Source organism: Typha angustifolia, chromosome 9 (genome assembly GCF_048772165.1).
Source record: "Typha angustifolia cultivar Huaian chromosome 9, ASM4877216v1, whole genome shotgun sequence".
NCBI classification, from domain to species: domain Eukaryota; kingdom Viridiplantae; phylum Streptophyta; class Magnoliopsida; order Poales; family Typhaceae; genus Typha; species Typha angustifolia.
This window is the reverse complement of record NC_133247.1, coordinates 5,675,507-5,695,553: the sequence shown is the minus strand read 5'-3', so window position 1 is coordinate 5,695,553 and position 20,047 is coordinate 5,675,507. Positions and strand designations below refer to the sequence as shown.

Here is a 20,047-nt window from a genome sequence, read left to right as displayed (position 1 = left end):
TGTCAAGATGTAGAGGCTATACCGTTCATAGTGCTAGTGGCATGATATTATGCAATATAGTTAAGCAAGACAGAAGTATCATTATCATAGACTATTATGTGCTACCATAGAACAATATGCTAATGAAAATGCATAGCAATTATGGCAAAATGATCATATCAACTATTAAATCAACATGTGCAACTATAATATTCAATCTACCATATTATATGTAATCATTTCAAAGTATGACCTAGCACATCATATCAAGAAATAACAATAAGGGAAAAAAGTTCACTTGCTCACTTATCCCTGCTCATAAGAACACCTTGATCTAAACTAGGTTTGCTTAGGGATTCGTGTTGGTCCAAGCTATGCCTACAACAAAAGCTGAGTTATCACAACCTAACTATTAACACTTTGCTAAAACCTAACTATAATGGTGTTCCAGATTCTCAAAATGAGCCAAAAGAATTCACAAGCAATTGTGATATTTTAAAAAGAATATATTGATATATAATAATACTTTGTATCCCGATCTAGTTTTAGGGGGAAATGAGGCACCATAAAGATAGGGTTTCATGAGTCCAATTACATGTACCACATAGAATAATCATTTTTAGCTCTTTGATTATCTTTTATTCTTCCTTTTTTCAGTCTAATTTTTTTTCCCAAAAGATTTATTCATTCTTATGCATGCTTCATCCAATTTTCCCAACAAATGAGTCTATCAAAGAAGGCCTTCTAGTTGCTGATTACTTAGTCATGATCATGCCCAAAATATTATAAAAATGGGCTAGTAGATTAGAATGAATGTAATCATAGATTCATAGCCATTGAATATACATAATCGATAGATTAATGCACATCTAATAACATATAACATACCACGAATATATTCGTGAACTATATGCATCCAAGTTGATAGCCTAAACAAGCATGTGGATGTGGTTAGGCTATCAAAAAAGCCCGTGGCTTATAAAGCTCGTGGGCTCAGCTCGGTAAGAGCCCAGCTTGAGCTTGCCTCGTTCTAAATGAGTCAAGCCGAGCCAACACTGACTTGCTCAAGCTTGGCTCAATTAGGCTTATATATTATTTATATATATAATTTAGAACCACAATAGTCGATATGATCTATATAAGTTAGAAGAAACCCTAGCCTAAATCATATTCCCACTCCCTAGTTAGCCCAAACCCTCTCTAGCATAAACTAGACTCCACCAAAAACCTCTCCACTCCCCACTTCAACGGCCACTCTAGCCCAAACCCTCTCTAGCATAAAGTAGACTCCACCGCAAACCTCTCCACTCTCCATCTCTTAGGTCACTCTAGCCCAAACCTCTCAACTGAGACCTTCTCTAGACATCTCCTTAGTCCAACAGTCCCCAAACCCTCTCCATGAAAACCCAAAAGGCATCTCCATCTTCACCACCAAGGCACTAGCCATTGAGGCATCTTCTAATTGATCAAGGCATCTTCACCATCAACCAAGGTCATTTATGATTTTTTTTTAATGTTACCACTGCAGAGCCATTAGAAGAAATCCAAACTCTAGCATCCACATCCCCAAAGACAAAGACATCTCCCCAGTCCGACTCGAGCCTCATCGAGATGGGCTCGAGTTGAGCCAAACTGAGTTTTCTAGCTCGAATCAAGCTCTAGCCAGGTAAAAATACCTATTAAGCCGAGCCAAGCTAGGCTTAGCTCACTCAAGCTCTGCTCCATTACACCCTTAGATGTGATACACAAAAAATAACAAATAAAACAATGAGGATAAAATAAATTTTTCGCCTTAAGTTAACATACTCCTCTGAGTTGAGCCAGTGAACTATTTTTAAAGAGAGAAGTGAAGCTAAAGATTTAGTGCTCTCAAACAATATGAGCCCCTTTAACTTCTTTAACAAACTCAGTTCTATCCCATTAAAGTAGTGAATTTTGATTTGCTATTAATTAAGAAGTAGTTATATTAAAAAAAAGAAGTTACCAAGCAAGTTTTAGGAGTTGGCCAAGCTCAAGGTACTCAGGAACGGTCAACTACTTAGGAGAGCCAATGAAACCCTATTCCTACATAGTTATTCCCTGTAGAATGTAGACATGACATTAAAAAGCCTAAATTTGCATCCATCACATTGAAAGAAAGTTACCTACTTTGCAATCAATCATTTGCAACTTAGAGCTTCAATTCCCTAGCTCACAATGTCAGATGCCATTCTATCCACCAAACATCAAGTTAACCACTAGTAGTATCTAAGTGAAGATTATATCCATACAACTGAGACTAAAAAGTGGAGCACCAAATAACATGAGCAGATAACGAAAATAAGCATAAGAACCTTACTTTAATTACCAGAAAGGCTAGGTTGCTTCTCTGACTCGAATCGGTGTATGTCTGTGTGAATATTGAGTAAAAGAAAATATGATAAAGATCCTCATTTACTGAAACAAAGTATGTCAGACACGGGCAAAGAGATAGTACAGGATTAAGCAATTTTCCCCAGATTCTCATCAGAAGACTTTTCACCTTCAAATTGCTCAACTTCCAGCAAGAAAGGTGTCCCTAAAGGTCTTTTCAAAACAAAACGATATTTTAGCACAGTTTCCGCTTTAATTCGGATGGCTTCTGGAAGAAGAACTGGCTTTCTATAGCTGATGAAGTTTTGCCCCCTGGACTGTGCAAACTGATTGATCCCATAGATAGCTGGTGGAAGACAGACGGGCTCAAGGGATCAGATGACGAGCATGTGACACCAGTTGATGGGTCTGGAAGGTCGTGCTCAGCGATGTTGAAACCACTTGATGCAATTTGCTCTGAGGCGATTTTACATGCCTTCTCTAATAAAGAATCAATGTACTTGCGGTATGCTTCCATTCGAATCTGCACGTGCTTCTGAACCTGATACAGAAAACAAAGCAGTTAAGCAAGATGAACTGCACTATTGATATTCCAAATCATCTACATTCATTAATGTAAATGAATAACATAAATGGCATGGAAATAACAAGGTGAAAGTTTAATTTTTAGATTAAATCTCTCAGTAGATCAAAATATCTACGGGAATAAATGCAACAATTCTGAAATATCTTCCTGATCCAGAGAAGTCAATGTTTGTGAAATCCAATTAACTCCCATAATAAACATTCTGTCACTGTCATTTTCAGAGGAAAGGGAATAGATGTCATGCTTCATTAAAGAAACTAGATAAAACCACTGAATAAGTCGTTCCTTGTGCATGGAGAACAGAATATGATGTCAATGAGAGGACAAGATAACCTCTTTCAACATCTAAGGTAACGGAAGAATGTGCAAAAAACTTTAGTTATGAAACAAAAAAGAAAAGATCGTTGTTGGGAAAGAAAGAATATGGACATTCTAAATCAGCTAGAAGACGCTAGTTAGGTGACAAAAAAGGACATAAATGAGAGAAGGAAGAAAGAATCAAAAGGACATAGGAGATGTAAAGGGGTTACCTCCACTTGTTCATGCAATCTTCGCTGCACTTCCATTTGCGCTCTCAGTGCCTCTTTGACCTCTTGACCTCTAGAAGCAGCGTAGTACACCATGTTAGTGGTTTTCTGGTTTCTGAGTTGCTAAACCATATCCAAATAGTACAAAATAATCAAAAGATAGATTATCAAGGAGACTAGGACTCTTATCTTACTCATTAGGATCAGGAGCAGGAACTTTTGGAGACAAAGCACCGGTGCTTTGTGCTTCTAGAAGATAGGTAGCTGAGATTTCAGGAAGCAGACCAACCAATAAGGAAAGATCATTTAATGCTCAATAATCTCTCTTTATCACACAATTTTAAAGAAAATAATTCTTTATTCTGGTTAAAAAGGAAAACATTAGGCGAAGCCTCCAACCCGGTAGGTAGCAGTTTTTGTGTTAACGAAATAATATCAGATCAAATTTAAACAAAAACAATGAGAGAAAAAAAGAATTATATGATCTTATATAGTTTACTTTGAAATGCACCAAATGATCATTAACTTTTTACTTTGAGCAGGTAAAATTTATAGGTGATAGTTTGTATTTTTTTTTTTTCAGTTGAATTACAGACGTTAAGGAAAGTCACTGCATGCCAGACAGAACATGAGCATCCAAAAGAACCTCCAATATTCATATCCAGTTCTTATTTGCCATTCTTGGTTACTATAAGGAGAAGATAACATTAACAATTGAGGGTCCAAAGGTTCCTCTAGTGCAAGATAGATGGATGATTTGCACCAAATTGGTGCCAGCCTTTTAGAATTTAGCTTTGTAGACAGTTTGTTAGACAACAGAACAAGTTACCTAATTCTGTAAATCTTATCAGATTATTATATAGGTTTATAAGATTCAACTAAAAGGAAGGCACCAAATTAGCATGTGTGCAATTCGTTAAGCCTCTGAACATTCTACATAGGACAGTCAAATGTATGGAAAGTTGTTATTTTAGCTTGCCACACCATAGTTTACTAAATCTTATTAATGGAGGTTTCACCAAGATCTCAGAAGCTGGTACAGAAAAGCATGCATTACAAACATAAATTAAATTAACAATGGGAGGTGAACTATGCTAAACTTACCATCTTTGGATTGATCAGTCATCTCTTTGCCAGATTGCTTGCCTAATCTGTATTTCTGGGAAAAATAAAGTGCTATCGCATGAAAAAGCGTTTAGCCAAACAGTAGGTCAATCGAATCAATATGTTTAAGACGTCAATTAGATTGCAAAGGAGGCTGTACTACTATGCATGCATAGATACCTGAAGATGACTCTTCAGATGAAAAAGAGTGAGACCCTTTACACCCATTGTTCGCATGATAGTCTTCGGTGTTGCTTCTGTTGGAAAAGTAAACAATGTCCTCAGGTGCAAATAAAATGATCAAAGTTTCAAATTCGCACAATTAGATTAACTCTTGAGAGCAAATTCTAGGTATTAACATTCAAAATTTGCTTTTCAAGGATCTCGGAGAGAGATCATAATAGAAAAGAGATATATGTTAAAGATGTGGCATCATAATCACATTCATATACATATTCTAGATGATTAAATTGGAAACAATGGGCACTTCAATAATTTTATTCTTAAGATAATTAATGAGAACAAGAATATACCTAGCTCGATGGAACTATCAAATATGTTGGACCACAATGTACATGTAACTACTAGCACGAGATGCCCTTCCTTGATCTTTAATCATTTATCATGTTTGCATCTACCACAGTGCAACAATACATGCTCTATGAAACACCTGATATAAAAACTTGCAAATAGGAATACACTAAGACACACACAAAATGGGATCAAACACATGTTCCTTCAATTTTTTGAGTAATGTATGGACTTTTAAACCACAGAGAGTAAGAAGGATCCACATGGTTGTACTAAACATCAATGTTAAATTCCAGCTTGCTTACATCAGCAAATACATTGCGATAGGAATGAAGTAAGTCATAACCTCCTTTTTCAGACCACTCATCTTTCAGGGAAGGCCACAATGCAAGTATGCAGCAAGATCGCAAATACTATCTACAAATATAACTGGAATCTTAAAGGTATGACTCACATTATTTGATTGAAATCTTACATCTTAAGCTTTTTAGGTTAACCAGTTATCTAACATGGCATCAGTTTTGACATGTTGATCTTTCTTCTATCAACCATGTGAATATGTGATCATTGATTAACAGATCATGTAGGCATCACATATTTCCAGCTTGCTACTGTTGAATATAGAAACCATGATACAAAAATTTAAGCACAATTTTTTGCATTTAATTCCTGTAGAAGTTCTGTGCAAAGTATGAAGAGGAAAAACTCGAGGTGATCAACCCAGGAGACTGAGATAAATGCAGTATCTTGTACAAATAATAAAACAACTGAGCACAATTAAAGATAAAAAATTAATAAATAAAGCAGGTAATAAACACCAGGATATATCAGGGGCATCAGCAGGGATACACTTCATTAACTAGAACGTGGGGTTTCCACAATTTTAAGAATAGAAACTGCATTAATGACTCCACTTGAGAAAAGGTACACCTTTGTGATGTAATATATAACAGGAATTATGGAAAAAAAGACTTGGAATGACAAGTTACTACAAAGCAACAGCTAAAGCACCATCCAATGGTCAAGAAGTAAAATCTAGTACAAAAGAAAGAAAAAAAAAGGTAAATTCTCAAGGAAATCCAGATAAGAGGCATAAAAGTCTCCGACAACAACCCAAAGCTACCAAATTTAAGACAGAATCAAGTAACATCATCACAAATAAAGAAAACCCTCTTCAGAAAACCAGCCATTTCACTGGTTGTCTTAGATTACAGCAACAAAGAACACAAAGGAGGGGGTTAAAAGCTACAAACTTTCTGGTCCTCCGAGCTGCGCGACGGCATCAACGAAGCGCTCATGGAGATCCGCCGTCCACCGGAGGCGGGGCTTGGGATCGGCGGTGAGGACGAGGCTTGGCCCATGGGCCTCCTCTGCGGAAGGAATCGAAGCTTCTTGCCGGTGGATCAAACCGGAGAACATCTCCTTTTGGGAAAAAGAGAGAGACCCAAAAGGCGAAATCCTTGAAAGAGAGGATTAAACAAAAGTTCGGAGCAAAAGAGAACAAATGGAAATGGGTCTTTCTTTAATGCTTTCACACACACACACATACAGTAGGTGTAGAGAGAGAGGGGAGAGAGATAAAGAAAGGGAAAGGAGTTGTCTTTTTGGCTCTTAGTTGTGGTTATATTTTTTTGTTTCTGAACTCCATCATCGGAGCTTTGGACCAATAGGACTAAGAGGATCAAGAAAGGTTGGATTTCTTTTTTTTTTTGAGTTGCCAAAGTTTATTTTATGCGATTTTTAGTGGGTGATGGAGATTTTTGTGGAGGAGTTGAGATGAGGTCTTTCCCCCCTCTCTCTCTCTCTCTCTCTCTCTCTCTCTCTCTCTCTCTGGCTTTACTTTCCCTTTATGCTGTTGACCGGTAGATTTCAAGAGACCTGGCCTTACAACTTGACAAGACAGGAGTTCTTGAGAGCTTTGGATTGTGTGAGGATTTTGGTTTCTCTTTTTGTTAGAAAGAATGCTTTATTGTAGTTTGGATATGTACTTTTGTTATCATTACTTGAAGTTTTTTCATCTTGTAGAACATATTTTAATAATATCTATTCATATATATTAATTTGACCTTGCCTCCTAACATTATTAACTATTAACTCCCAATAATTTATCTATTTTATCAGACACATTAGTCTTTAACAATTTTATAATTTGACCCTTTATTTCTTTCTATAATTTTTATTTAAGATTCTAAATTAACTTAGATAGTACTTAAAAAAATATATTATATTATAACATAAATAATAATTTATAAATATCTAAAATATCTCGATCTTCTTAGGTTCTTCTTAAAAAAAATAAGAAGAAAAAAGAAAAGAAAAAAAAAGGACGAGAAGAGAGCGAGCAAGATAAGGAGAGGCAAGTGAGTGACGATGAAAAAAATAGGTAGAAAAGATGGTAGAGAGATTTAGAAAATAAAAAAGAATGATGGGATATTTTAGCAAAATTAATATCTACAAACTAAAAAATATAACTCATTCACAAAATTTGTGATTACACATTTATTCGATATTCGTATTCGTACCCAAAAATTATATATGACATATACCTGTATCTTAATTTGTATTCGTGTTTTTTCAAAATTATTACCCGTATCTGGATCGAGTAGAAATTATTTTTATCCAAATTAGATTAAGTCGAAGTGAATCTACCACGTTTTTACCCATAGATACAACTCTACTTACATAGAACTACTTGATAATTTATGAATGAAATATAATGAAGAAAAGAAATTGAAAAGATTTTTAATAATTTAAGGGGTCTATATATATATATATATATATGTAAATTTAGAAATATACGTATAAACAAACAAGATTTTAAAGTGTTTAAATAGAATTATCTCTTTTTCTTAGATCCGATAGACTAATCCACTAAGTGGGTTGGATAATGTGAGCAAATCGAATTGCTCCATATATAGAACTTTTAGGCATATTTGTTACAAACAAAAACATGATTCATTTATATTTTTAGTTGCAATATCAAATACGAGCAAGACTTATTTATTAAGCAGATTAAATAAGGTAGACTTAAGTGGGCTAGACATGTTATTAGATTTGCACTGAGTTATTATGGAATCATAAATAAATAAACAAGACCTAATTCATTTAATTTAAATAAGAATAATTATGTTAAACTCGAGCTTGACTAAAGTCTTTTGGTTTATATCAAGCTATAATATCTGTTAGGTTTTTTTAGTATTGGCAAATATGTATAAATTACTCTAAGTATTTTTATTTATGTATATGAGCATTTCTATATGTTTTGATGAAGTTTATATTGAAGAATTTTCGAGTTTTGAAGCTTCCAAGTCATAGCTTTTGAAGAGCATTCATATGCACCCCGTAGGTATTCAAAAATTCTAAGAGTATTTGTTGGGTATTCGAACGTAGCCTCAATGTTCGAAAATTTTAAGACTAGTTTTTGAGTGTTTGAATGTAGCCTGCACCCATTCAAAGTGTATTTGTATTCTAGAATTTTAGGAATCCAAATTTACTTTTGATTTGGCTTTATCTTATTAACCTATGAGATTGGTGATTACTTTTGAAAATAAGTTCTTGGAGTTACAATGTACTTTCACCAATAAGATTCATCTCATCTTCAACACATCAAACTTTGTCTTAAGAATCATCTAGACAAAGAGATAATCTCGAAAGCTATTGTGATTAGAGATCAATTAGAAGCAATGAATTGCAGACTTTAGTGAGTAAGACTAAGTTAAACAAAGTCGTGGAGTGCAACAACCGAACTCCGCCACGCAGGGCTTGGTTTAGGAGCTTAACAACACGTTGGAACCTCTCCATGTCGCATCAGACTAGGCGGAAGTCGCTCATGACAAATAATATATTCAAAAGCCTAAAAAATTGATCCTTCATCTACCAATACCGATGCTGATATATGTTAATTATCCACAACTTTCTATGTTCTACAAAATAACGTTACTTATTCAAGTATTATACTGTTCAACAATGAAGTACGTTACTTACGGATAAGAGCATTAAAATTGGTAGACATAATCTTTGTATGCTATAAAGTTGATTATATTAGTTATCAACATATTATACTATGAATAATATCAAAGGAATACGCTATTATTTAAAGAATTACATTATTGCTATATTTTGGTAGTGGTTGGCTACCTTAGATCTACTTCTCTTATGCTTATATAAGTTAAAGTTTTGAGAATAGATAAAGTAGATAGATAACTTAAAAGATTACATTCGAAGTCACTTCTGGACAAACAATTAAAGATTTAATTAGTATAAAAAGGAACTTAATCTTCAACGTGACGTTATTATCTTAAATTCAGAACTTCATCTTTTGGGACTTTTCTTCAATAGAGGTTGGAAGGAATTCAAGAATGCTTACAATCTACTCGTTTGTTACTTGTTAGTGTTTGTGCATGTCGAGCTTTCATCATCTTCTTTAATGACACAAAATATAATATTACAAACAATCAATATTTTCTTTTCCTTTCATCATTATAATATAAAAGTACTGATTCAATTCTTCAAATGAGTACCTTCTCCTTTCCATCCATTTTGATAATCCTAAAAGGTGCTAGTTTGGATTTGTAACCTTGTTTTGCCATTTTAAAGCTAGGGCAATGATAGACAAGTATGATATGCAATGCAACATTTTTATTCTCCACAAGTATGATATTCAAATGAGTATACCTTCTCTTTTCTCTCGGTCCCTTCTCTTCGTTCTTTCTCAAATAGAATTCATGTAGTTATGACTAAAGTGATACTGTTAGTTTTTCTATCTAAATTAATGAAATGCGCCTAAAAGATCTCAAAAAATTAAATAAAGGCTTGAATTCTCTCTATTTTTAATTTTTTTTATAGACAAAAAAAATGCTCTTCTCCTTATATATAAGCATTTTTTCTCTTAAAAAAATACTAATATATTTTTTTTCTCTTATTTTCTAATTGTGCGAAATATATAGTAAATTTTATTAAATCTAAGTCTTTATGAAGTATAATAGTTATATCACATCTAAAAACAAGACAAATATTAGATTAAAAAATATCAGATAAAAAAACTCATCTATTTTGACTAATAAACATAAAGGAATATTTTGATTATTTGGTCGCGCTCTATTAGTTTTGACAGAAAAATCAATGATTTCACTTTAGTCATAAGTATAGAGATTGATTTAAAACTTTTTTTTTTTTGAAGTATTGATATACGGTAGCAGTGAAAGATATTGAAGTTAATGATAGAATATCGGCCTATATAAAATAAGCAGCAAACAATCAAATAAACGTTAAATTGCTATGTGCAACTTAGTAAATGCAAATGAAAACTCACAGTTTAGTAGCTTCAACTCCATATCAATCCTCAGGTGAGAGAGTTGAAGACCATGCAAGACTATTGTTGCATATTAGATAGGAGAAAACAATATGAATTATACTTGTTCTAGCTAGTCATCAGCGCTGTTTAGTTTAAGGCTAAGTTTCAAACTCGATTAGTAAATCTTATTTTTTAGTCTTAATTCTTTGAAGAGTAAACTTAATGAGATAAAAAAAAATATTTAATTACTAAACTAGATTAAGAATCCCTGAATTAGTTCAGAAAGGGTCCCTAAACTAAAAGCAAATAAGACCCTATCTACCATAGAATATCTACTAAATAGCACTTATAATATTTAGATTGTTCTCTCTCATTCTCTTCTTCACTAACTTCCAGTAGTTCTCTTCCCCCATATTCTTTCCTCCACCTATGTTGTTTTAGGAAAAACACAAGGACCATGGATGGATCACCAGTCTTTTGAAACTTCTTCCTTTTGGAATGAGAATAGAATTTGCTCATTAAGATAATAAGATGCAAAATATAAGTATGTGCAAGTACTGTTGACTTCTAAAACCTCCTCCACTTTAATTCACCAATAAAAAATGTATGCTCTTAAGAGCTGAGCTCCAGTTAACAAGGCCTCTAAAGCCAATTTGATTCTCTTTGTGTTTTTTTTTTCTTTCTTTAACATGGTGCACCAAAGTGCAAAATAACTTCTAAATTTTATTTTGAAATAAGAGAAATAAATACTAAAAATATATATAAAATACAACGGGTTATGCTATTATATACAACTTGCTACGTGTGTTATTAAGTGCAACATATTATGCTACTAGATACAACGAAGAATTACGTTATTAACTAAAGATAAATTGCACTAAATATGGAGCGAATTATGCTAAAAATATTTGCTAATCAATAATTTTGTTATTATTTTCTTACCTTTCAGAGGTTTAATTTTCTCCTTGAAGTCTAAATGGTTGCTCATTTAGTGCAACAACAACTTCGTATAGCCCATTATCTAAGGCAACAACATCTTCAAAAGACTTTCTTTTTATTCAAAGTAATTTTTTTATATTTCTCATCTGATTTCCAATATGTTGACAAAATCTGTGCCATTCAGATTCAACATAAGCTTTGGCAATTTATTAGAGACTTCTTTTACACTCTTTGATCACCTGTGGAATAACGAGAGGAGCACTTGGCGACAAGAGCTCGAAGTTTTGTCACAAAAATTATATATGAATTATTTGAATTATTGGTACATTACTTATGGTGAGCTCTAGAGAGCATATATATATATATTGTATTGAATCAATAATAATAGGCTTAATTATATTTTGCCCAATTGTACTTTAATCATGTATCACTTTGCCCTCCTATAGTATAAAAATATATAAATACCTCTTTTTTGAAATGCTACAACCCCTTAGACACCGTTAATAGAAGCCCTAAAATTACCATTTGATCCTTTATAGTTGGAGTAAAATATTAAGGCTTATTACCTAAAGATATAAATTTACTTAACTACCCTTACTTATCATCAATTTGACTACTCTGCCTCGCACGGTTGCACCCCACCTAATACCATCACATCGCCCACGTCGGCCACGTCGCCAATTTAGATAAGAGAAGAGAAAATGAGAGACCCATCTTCTCTTCTTCCCATCTTCTCTTCTTCCTATCTTCTTCTTTTTCCCACCTTCTCTTCTTCTTCCTCTTTAATCTGCCATTAGTATACAAAACTTTCATTGAACTTTTCTCTCTCGAGGATGCCAAGGTACATGAGCTTAAGGAAGAAAATGAGCTGGGAAAAAAGAGTGGAAGTCATTTTGTAGTTCATCTACAGAAGGAGATGAGAACAAAATTATTAGAAAATATTCTTTTGACCAACATAAGGGTAATTTCATCTATATGAAAATAATATATAGTTCACATACTTGTCACGTGAGTTTCAACTCACGAAATGCTAATAAATGAGTTTAGTTGTAGCATTTCAAAAGTATAGGGGATATTTATAAAATGATATAAAATATTAGATCATTATTCTTTTTTGGATTAACTATAGAGCAGAACAAATTAACTATTAATAATAATGGATTATGGAAATATGTTTAATGGATTACATAGTTTAGTTATGAATTTCTTGGTTTACTAATGGATACTGTAGGTTAGTAACGAATTATGTCATATTATCATAGATAAAATATGATACAAACATATTAATTATACATGCCTATGGATTGACTGGTGAGTGCAGTAATGAAACAAATTAAATGACTACACAATTGTTGGGTTTAGGGACTACTAAAAAATTATATGAATGAAAACTAATGTTGAAAATACTTTCAAAAGAATTACATGAACACAAGGATTGTTATGGCAAATCAAATATTGAGTACAAATGGAACTTAATTATTAGTGTGTATGACTTGGGTATTAATTCAATTAGTTACAGGTTACATAGGCCAAAAACTAATGCTCAAAGAAAAAAAAAAATACTCCAATAATACTAAGTATTATGGTCTTGTTTAGAATTCGATTAGTTAGTTTTATTTTTTATTTTTAATTTTTTAGAGAGTAAATTTAATTAGATATATAAGAAAAAATAAAAAATATTTAATTACTGAATTAGATTAGAGATCTTTGAATCAGTTTAGAAAAATTTCTAAACTCAAAAGCAAAATCAAGATCTACGTGAATACAATTCAAGCAAGTTATAGGTCAATTCAAGCAGAGCATTAAATTTTACATATAAAATAAAACTGAAAATAAATATATTTTAAGTCAACGCTTCTTGCACATCTCCAACTCTTAAAACTTTGTTTTGAAAATAAAACAAGGCAAATTTGTGGGAGAATAATGCGATTGGGTGATTCTGCAATGAAAAATATGCAAATTAATAAGAAGAATATGCAATGTGAACAATCACTTGAGACATTTGGCTTAATATATTGAGAATAACTGCATTTACATCTTGACGTATGTTTTAATTAAGGGGCTGCTTGATTTTTTTGTATTTAGAAATACATATATATTAAAAAAAATACATGTTTCTCTATATGTTGTATCTAGAGAAATAAATATATTGTTTGATTGATTGTATTTTATAATGTTGTATTTATTAAATACATGTTTAATTTGTTGTATTTTATAATAATGTATTTGATTGTTATATTTTATAATACTATTTCGATATTATAATAATAAGTATTTGATCAAATTTTAGCTGAAATAATAGAAAAGAGATGAGTAAGTTAGGATAGATACAATCTTTCGGCATCCACTTGAATCAAATAGGTGCTAAAAGACTGCATATGAGCCTAACTAGTTTTTTAAAATATAACTTTCTTAATTTAATATGTCAAATTAAATAATAATTTTTGGGTTAAACATCGTATCTATTTATACAATATTTATAAAAACCTCCAACCATACGACTCCCGAGTGGATGTCAAAATACATTCTCTTAATCTTTAGGCTTTCATTTAAAGAAAATACAAGATTTTTATTTACATTGATTTTTTTTAATTAAATCCTACAAATACTACATCTTAAAATACACAAAACTAAATAACCTTTTAGGCTTTTTGCACAAAATGCTCCTGTTTGAGACCACACTTATTTGTAATCTTTTGCCTTTCTATGCTAAAGGAAATTAACAATTTGTCTACTTTAGTTAATTTCATTTTATGGACAAATTGTAAAAGATAGCATCTGATGTATTTTGACTCAAATCTTATTTTAGATTTAATGCGACTCTTAATAAAACATCTCTAAAGCATGTTTTCATTAGCTATATACCTATTAACCATTATATTAGAGTTTCACGGTACTAATATGGTCAGACCGGTGCCTATTGGGATTCACTCGCTAGTTCACCTTGTGTGCGAGCTCCGATCATACTCCCTCAAATTTTACTATTCCTAAATTTTATTTGGGGCATGATTAGAACTGTTAAATATATGAAATCGATACGTTAACCCATATCCAATGATTGCCCGAATCAATCTACATAGATCAACCTGCATCGAACTAGTTTGAACCCACACGCCAAACCTAGAGAACCCATTTAGCATTTGGATCCAAACTCAACCATTTTATAGCAGCACATTCTAGTGAGAAGTGACTTCGAAAGAAAAGAAGAAGTTGGAAACCCTATAAAAAATATCAGTTCCATTGGACGGCCAAGATTAGTTCACACACAGGGTTTCAAACTTCGCATCACCTAAACCCTAACCCTAACGCCGCCGTTCCACTGGCAAAACTACTCTATATAACGCCCGGCCCGCATCGCTACCCACTCTCAGTACCACCCTTGCGTCCTACTCGTTCCCAAATTTCTTCAAACCCTAAACCCTAGCATCTTTTATCCATCAATCTTCTTTGTTTTTGTGTGGTATTAGATATTAGCGGCGGCTTATGATGATTGATCTCTCAGAGATCTTAGCGGATTTCAGTGAGCGTGCCGATGATCTGAATCTTGTTGTTACACACACTGAAGCCCTCTTTCTCTTTCTTGAAACTTGGATTCTTCTTTTTTTCTTCTTGTTTTATCGTAATTTTTTGTTGAAATCTCGGATCTTTCTTTTGCTTTTCATAGGCTGGGCAGGCTAATACATTGGAAAAGCAATGTTTCTTCTTGTTCATCTGTTCTTCAAACTTTGTTGATGTTTTTGTTTTTGATTCGAAGAGAAAGAACGAAGTTAGGGCAAAGTTTGGATTGAGAATTGCTATGATGATTTGATGAAATAGGTGTGGGCAGTGGTGATGAATTGATCACCGTGAGCCTCTCTCACCAATCAAACGACTTCTCCTTCCACTGAGCATTCGATCCAAACCCCCTTCCTCCTTCTCTGCTTCATATTCTCTATAAATTCCATGTTTTTCTTTTTAAGAACTTGAACAGATCTAGAAAAGAATTTAACCTCGATTAAAATAGAAAATGGAAGTAAAATTTGGTCGGCTTGGATGAATAAAGCTCTTATAATATATATCTTAACGAAATCATAGAAACAAATTGTATAATTTCTAACCGAATATAATTTAATCTAAGCTTCTGAAATACTAAATTGCAATCTTGCAAGCGTTTATTTTGATTTGTTTTGTATTTGAGAAGTGGGAATTAAATGGTAGATCGATATTCTGGGTATACCTATACAATATGAGTATTTTCCAGAAGAAAAGAGAGATATTATAAATTATTTTTTACAATTATTCTATACCATTAGGTTTTTCTTTTTTTAAAAAAAAGTATAGATGAACTATAAATTGTTATTTATAATTTATTTTATTAAATATCATAGTAAATAGTAAAAAGAAATTGTAAATTTGAGTTTAAAGCTGTGGCTGAGCTTGATAACTTGGTTAGAAATCTCCTAATTATGTTTAATAACCAAATAGAATGAGAAAGATGAGAGAATATAAGTAATAATTACTTTGGAATCTTACACAAATTTATTTAAACATACCAAAATTACTCCCGCCCTAACTTTGAAGATATATCCTCAGATTAAAAGCAGATAGATCTCTTTATTTGTTAGTTGTCATAATACCTAATTTAAATATAGATTTTTTAAGTCACTATCACTTGTATATAGGGATTTTTTCAGTCACTGTTACTTACATTAAAGCAGGCATATCTGTTCACTCCTAACATCGTGGAATTTCTTTTATGGTGGAAAACAACAATAAGAAGAAAATGTTTTATGATCATTCATTGTTCTAATACCCTCTTCATCAAAAAAGTATTTTAACGTAATAATATAGAAATATCGAATTCTCCAGTTTTCTGGTTCACTTCAACTCGCCTCTTGTTGGAGCCGTGAGGTATCAAAATGGCGACTACGGGTGGAGAAGATGTGCACCAAAGAAGAGCAACATCATCAAAGGTGTCGGAGTCGGAGGAAACAACTCAGCCAGTTGCCGGCAAAAGAACTCCTAGGGAGGGCAAGCCATCCTGGGCCTCCGTAGCGGTAGGGAGCAGGAAGTCAACAGTGAAATCGGGCACTATTTCGGCGAAAATTTTGGCTAAAATACGCAACCAGCTGGAAGACAGCGTGGTGATCGACCGAGAGGTGCTGGAGCAATGCCGGAATAGGTGGAAGCTAACCCTATTTGGCAGATTCTTGGGCAAGGGGATACAGATGGCTTGGCTGAAATCAAGGTTAGCTAAGCTATGGGAAGGGATAGAAGGATTCTCAGTCTCAGATATTGCGGATGGTTACTACGTATTTCGGTTCGAAAAGGAGGTGGATCTCGACCACGTCCTGATCAATGGTCCATGGACAGTCCAAGGCCAAGTCCTTAACCTGATTCCCTGGCGCAATAACTTCCGGCCATCCCCGGAGGCGTTCACTACGGCGCCGGTTTGGATCCAGCTCCACAACCTGCCGCAGGAATACTGGGAACTGGAGGCCCTCATCCTGGTGGCTGCCTTCTTCGGCCGACCCCTGCGGGTAGATGAAACCACCCTAGATCACTCCAGAAGTAGATTTGCCTGGGTGTGCATTGAGGTAGATCTCAGCAAACCATTGAAAACAGCGGTATGGCTCGGGCAAAAGGATGAAAGAGTGGACCAAAGTGTGCAGTATGAAAGCATTCCAAAAATATGCTTTAAATGCGGAAGGATAGGGCACAAGGAGGCAGAGTGTGGTTACACCGATAAAGACCAAGGTGTCCAGGTGCCGGAGATGAATGCCGGCGAGGGAGGCGGTGAACAGCAAGACTCAAACCCTATCCAGGAAAAGGACGCAAAGGAAGAAGACAGCATTTATTATGGGCCATGGTGCACCGTGCACAGGAAGCCCAGATGGCAGGCTAATCAGAAAGGAAGGAGACCTAGTTACGCAACCGGTACCCCGGCGAAGGATGGGAGAGAGCAGGCTTCCATGGGCAAAAAGGACGGGGAAAGCAAGCCTCGAGGAAGGAACCTGTTCGCACAGAGCTACTCGAGCCACGGAAAGGAAAGAAGTGCAGGCAAGTATGGCACAGACCATCACCAGGCCAGTACCAGTCGGAAGGCGGAGGAAGGTGCAGGATCCGAGCGCTCGAAAGGTCGACCTCAGGAGCTGCATGCAAACGCGGAGTACGTAGAGAAGAAGAAGAAGACGCTGGAGCCCAATCAAGGAAAGGAAAGAGCCAATCAGAACCCGCCGTACGCTACGCCAATCACGTCCGAAGGAGCCGCATTAAAAGAGCGAGATGCGGGGCCCGGGCGAAGGAAGCACGCTATTGGAGCGAAACTGAACTCAGTACGGGAGGACGAACCCGTAGTTAACACCGTGGAGGAACAATCAATGCCAGAAGGGATGGAACTGGACGGCAGAGAGGAAACCCAGACACGTGCCGGCGAAGAAATGGGAAGAACGGCTGTTGTCCAAGGGATTACAGTACGGCTTGGCTCGGGAGACCGACGGATGCAACGGTCGGCCTACGTAAAAACCTCCAAACGGCATGGAGGAGCGAGCTGGAACTCCAGCGACTATCCACCTCAGCTCGTCCAAGATGGACTTGCCTCTGCCGGCTTCGCCCCCCCCTCCGTGCATCAAACAAGCCCGTCGGGAAAACACGAGGAAACAGCGGCCAGAGTCAAGCGATGCCTTCTGCTCGCGGACCGAGAGGAGAAGGATATGGAAATCGAGGAGCGGGAGTTGCAGGTGGCGCTGGTGGCTAACCATGGAACGGAAGCCCAAGGAGGTATGGAGCTAGAGCTGGCACTAGCAAACGAGAACACAGACGGTGGTGGAGCGGTCAGGCCCACCTCCAAGAGGGGCCGGACTCATTGACCGGCGGCCGGCAAACCATACTTCAAGGTTTATCAATGTTAAAAACCTTAGTGTGGAATTGCAGAGGTGCCCGTAAGAAAGAGGCACTCGACTGATGTAGAGTTATGATCCGGGATCATAACCTGGATATGCTGGTGTTGCTCGAAACACACACAAGCTGGATCGAAGCCGAGCAGGTGGCCAAAAAGATTGGCAGAGGCTGGGCGTGGTTTGCCATTCCGGCGCAAGGCCGAGCAGGAGGCATCCTGGTCATCTGGAAAAAGGAGATAGGGTGGGTTGATGTGGCTGCTGTCTCTCGGTATGCTGCCCACCTCACGATCACCCTTACGACCGAACAAACCTGGATATGGACCACCGTGTATGCTAGCACCATTCTGGAAGGGCAGCAGGATCTCTGGGAGGAGTTGAAGAACATCGCGGCCATCAACATGCCGTGGGCGATCATGGGAGATTTTAACGCGTTCCTCTCCGTTCAGGAGAAGCGAAGCAGCGGGGTGGTCGCCCTCGGGCCAAAAGGGAAGGCTTTTGCGCGGTTTGTGGACGAGACGGGGCTGTGCGACCTCGGCTTCGAGGGTATACCATACACCTGGTGTAACAACCAACAAGGATCGTGCCGCATCTGGATCCGGCTTGACAGAGCCCTGGCTAACACTGAGTGGGTCAGTGATCATCCGGAGAGCAAAGTCCAGCATCTAGACCGGGGCGCCTCGGATCATGCACCGCTGCTCCTCACGGTGCCGGCGGGATCAATGAGGAGCAAGCGACCATTCCGGTTTGAGCTCCTCTGGATGGAATATGAGGAATGCCAGCACGTCATCCAAGACTCTTGGAAGCGGTGAGCTGGCGGTAACCCAATGCAAGCTTTCTCCCACAGACTGAGTGAGCTGAGGAGAAGCCTGAGCACCTGGAATCGCGTGGCAGTGGGGAGCGTGGAGAGACGGCTAAAGGACACAAACCAGAAGCTGGCTGACCTCGAGGAGCTAGATGCCAACGGCCTGCTGCTGGAGGCGGGCCAGCAGAGCCTGAGGAGCTTCTACAACTGCAAGATAGCCCTAAACCGGCAACTCAACATAAAATGGCTGTAAAGATCCCGCTTAAGGTGGACGGAGGAAGGTGACAGAAACACGAAATTCTTCCATATCTCGGCTACCTTGCGACGCCGTCACAACATGATTGCAGGCATCCAGGGCGACGATGGGTGCTGGGTTCAAGAGCAGGCCGAAGTGATCCATTGTTTCACATCCTTCTACCAACGGCTCTGGGGAGAAGCGGAAGAGGCAGACCCCTGCAGGATGGAATGGCCAGCACTGCCTTCCATCTCGACAGAGGAAGCGTCTGATCTTGCGAGGCCGGTAACGGCTGAGGAAATAAAGGAAGCGGCGTGGAGCCTGCCGAGAGGGAAGGCCCCTGGCCCGGACGGAATCCAAGCGGAAGTTTACATCAAGTACTGGAACACCATGGGTGAAGACCTCTGTCGGGCCGTCGGTCATTTCTTCAGCAGCGAGGCCATGCCTCAAGCATGGGGTGATACATTCATAACCTTGATCCCGAAGAAGGAGCATCCCCTAATGGTGGCGGACTATAGACCGATCGCACTCTGTAATGTCATCTACAAGGTTATTGCGAAGGTCATGGTAAATAGACTCAAGGTGGTGCTGGCCAAAATTATCGGCCCGGAGCAGGCGGCTTTCGTCGCCGGTCGAAGCATAGAAGACAACACGTTGGCTGCCCAGGAGGTGGCCCACTCCATGCTCACGGATAAGAGCGGCCAACCCATTATGATGATCAAAATAGACATGGAGAAGGCCTATGATCGGGTCAGGTGGCCGGCGGTGGTGGGTGCGCTCCGGCGGATGGGTTTCCCTACTCGGTGGTGCAACTGGGTGCA

At 37.0% G+C, this 20,047-nt stretch overlaps 2 protein-coding genes and 2 non-coding genes across 4 annotated transcripts; 3 read left to right on the top strand and 1 right to left on the bottom strand.

Annotated features, from left to right (window-relative positions):
• Window positions 1-2,396: 2,396 nt before the first annotated feature.
• On the bottom strand, window positions 2,397-6,781 carry LOC140767259 (protein PHR1-LIKE 2-like). The gene is made up of 6 exons (XM_073107106.1): window positions 6,333-6,781; window positions 4,729-4,805; window positions 4,549-4,603; window positions 3,639-3,708; window positions 3,448-3,517; window positions 2,397-2,872 (listed from the first exon to the last, which is right to left on the bottom strand). The coding sequence occupies exons 1-6, from the start codon at window positions 6,496-6,498 to the stop codon at window positions 2,567-2,569; spliced, it is 744 nt and encodes a 247-aa protein (XP_072963207.1). The 5' UTR covers window positions 6,499-6,781; the 3' UTR covers window positions 2,397-2,566.
• Window positions 6,782-14,788: 8,007 nt separating this feature from the next.
• Window positions 14,789-14,879, top strand: LOC140767914 (small nucleolar RNA R11/Z151). The gene has a single exon (XR_012105640.1). It is a non-coding gene; the product is annotated as a small nucleolar RNA R11/Z151 (small nucleolar RNA).
• A 222-nt stretch (window positions 14,880-15,101) lies between these two features.
• LOC140767915 (small nucleolar RNA Z152/R70/R12) lies at window positions 15,102-15,203 on the top strand. Its single transcript, XR_012105641.1, has one exon. It is a non-coding gene; the product is annotated as a small nucleolar RNA Z152/R70/R12 (small nucleolar RNA).
• Window positions 15,204-18,263: 3,060 nt separating this feature from the next.
• Window positions 18,264-18,998, top strand: LOC140766853 (uncharacterized). Its single transcript, XM_073106514.1, has one exon. The coding sequence runs from the start codon at window positions 18,264-18,266 to the stop codon at window positions 18,996-18,998; it is 735 nt and encodes a 244-aa protein (XP_072962615.1).
• The last annotated feature ends 1,049 nt before the right edge of the window (window positions 18,999-20,047 follow it).

Excerpts from the sequence above, each read along its gene's own strand:
- LOC140767259 (XM_073107106.1), bottom strand. The coding sequence starts at position 6,498 with ATGTTCTCCGGTTTGATCCACCGGCAAGAAGCTTCGATTCCTTCCGCA. Across the intron at positions 4,604-4,728 it reads ATCTGAAGAGTCATCTTCAG|AAATACAGATTAGGCAAGCA; the intron begins GTATCTATGCAT and ends TATTTTTCCCAG. Across the intron at positions 2,873-3,447 it reads GATTGCATGAACAAGTGGAG|GTTCAGAAGCACGTGCAGAT; the intron begins GTAACCCCTTTA and ends TTTCTGTATCAG.
- LOC140766853 (XM_073106514.1), top strand. The coding sequence starts at position 18,264 with ATGATCCGGGATCATAACCTGGATATGCTGGTGTTGCTCGAAACACAC.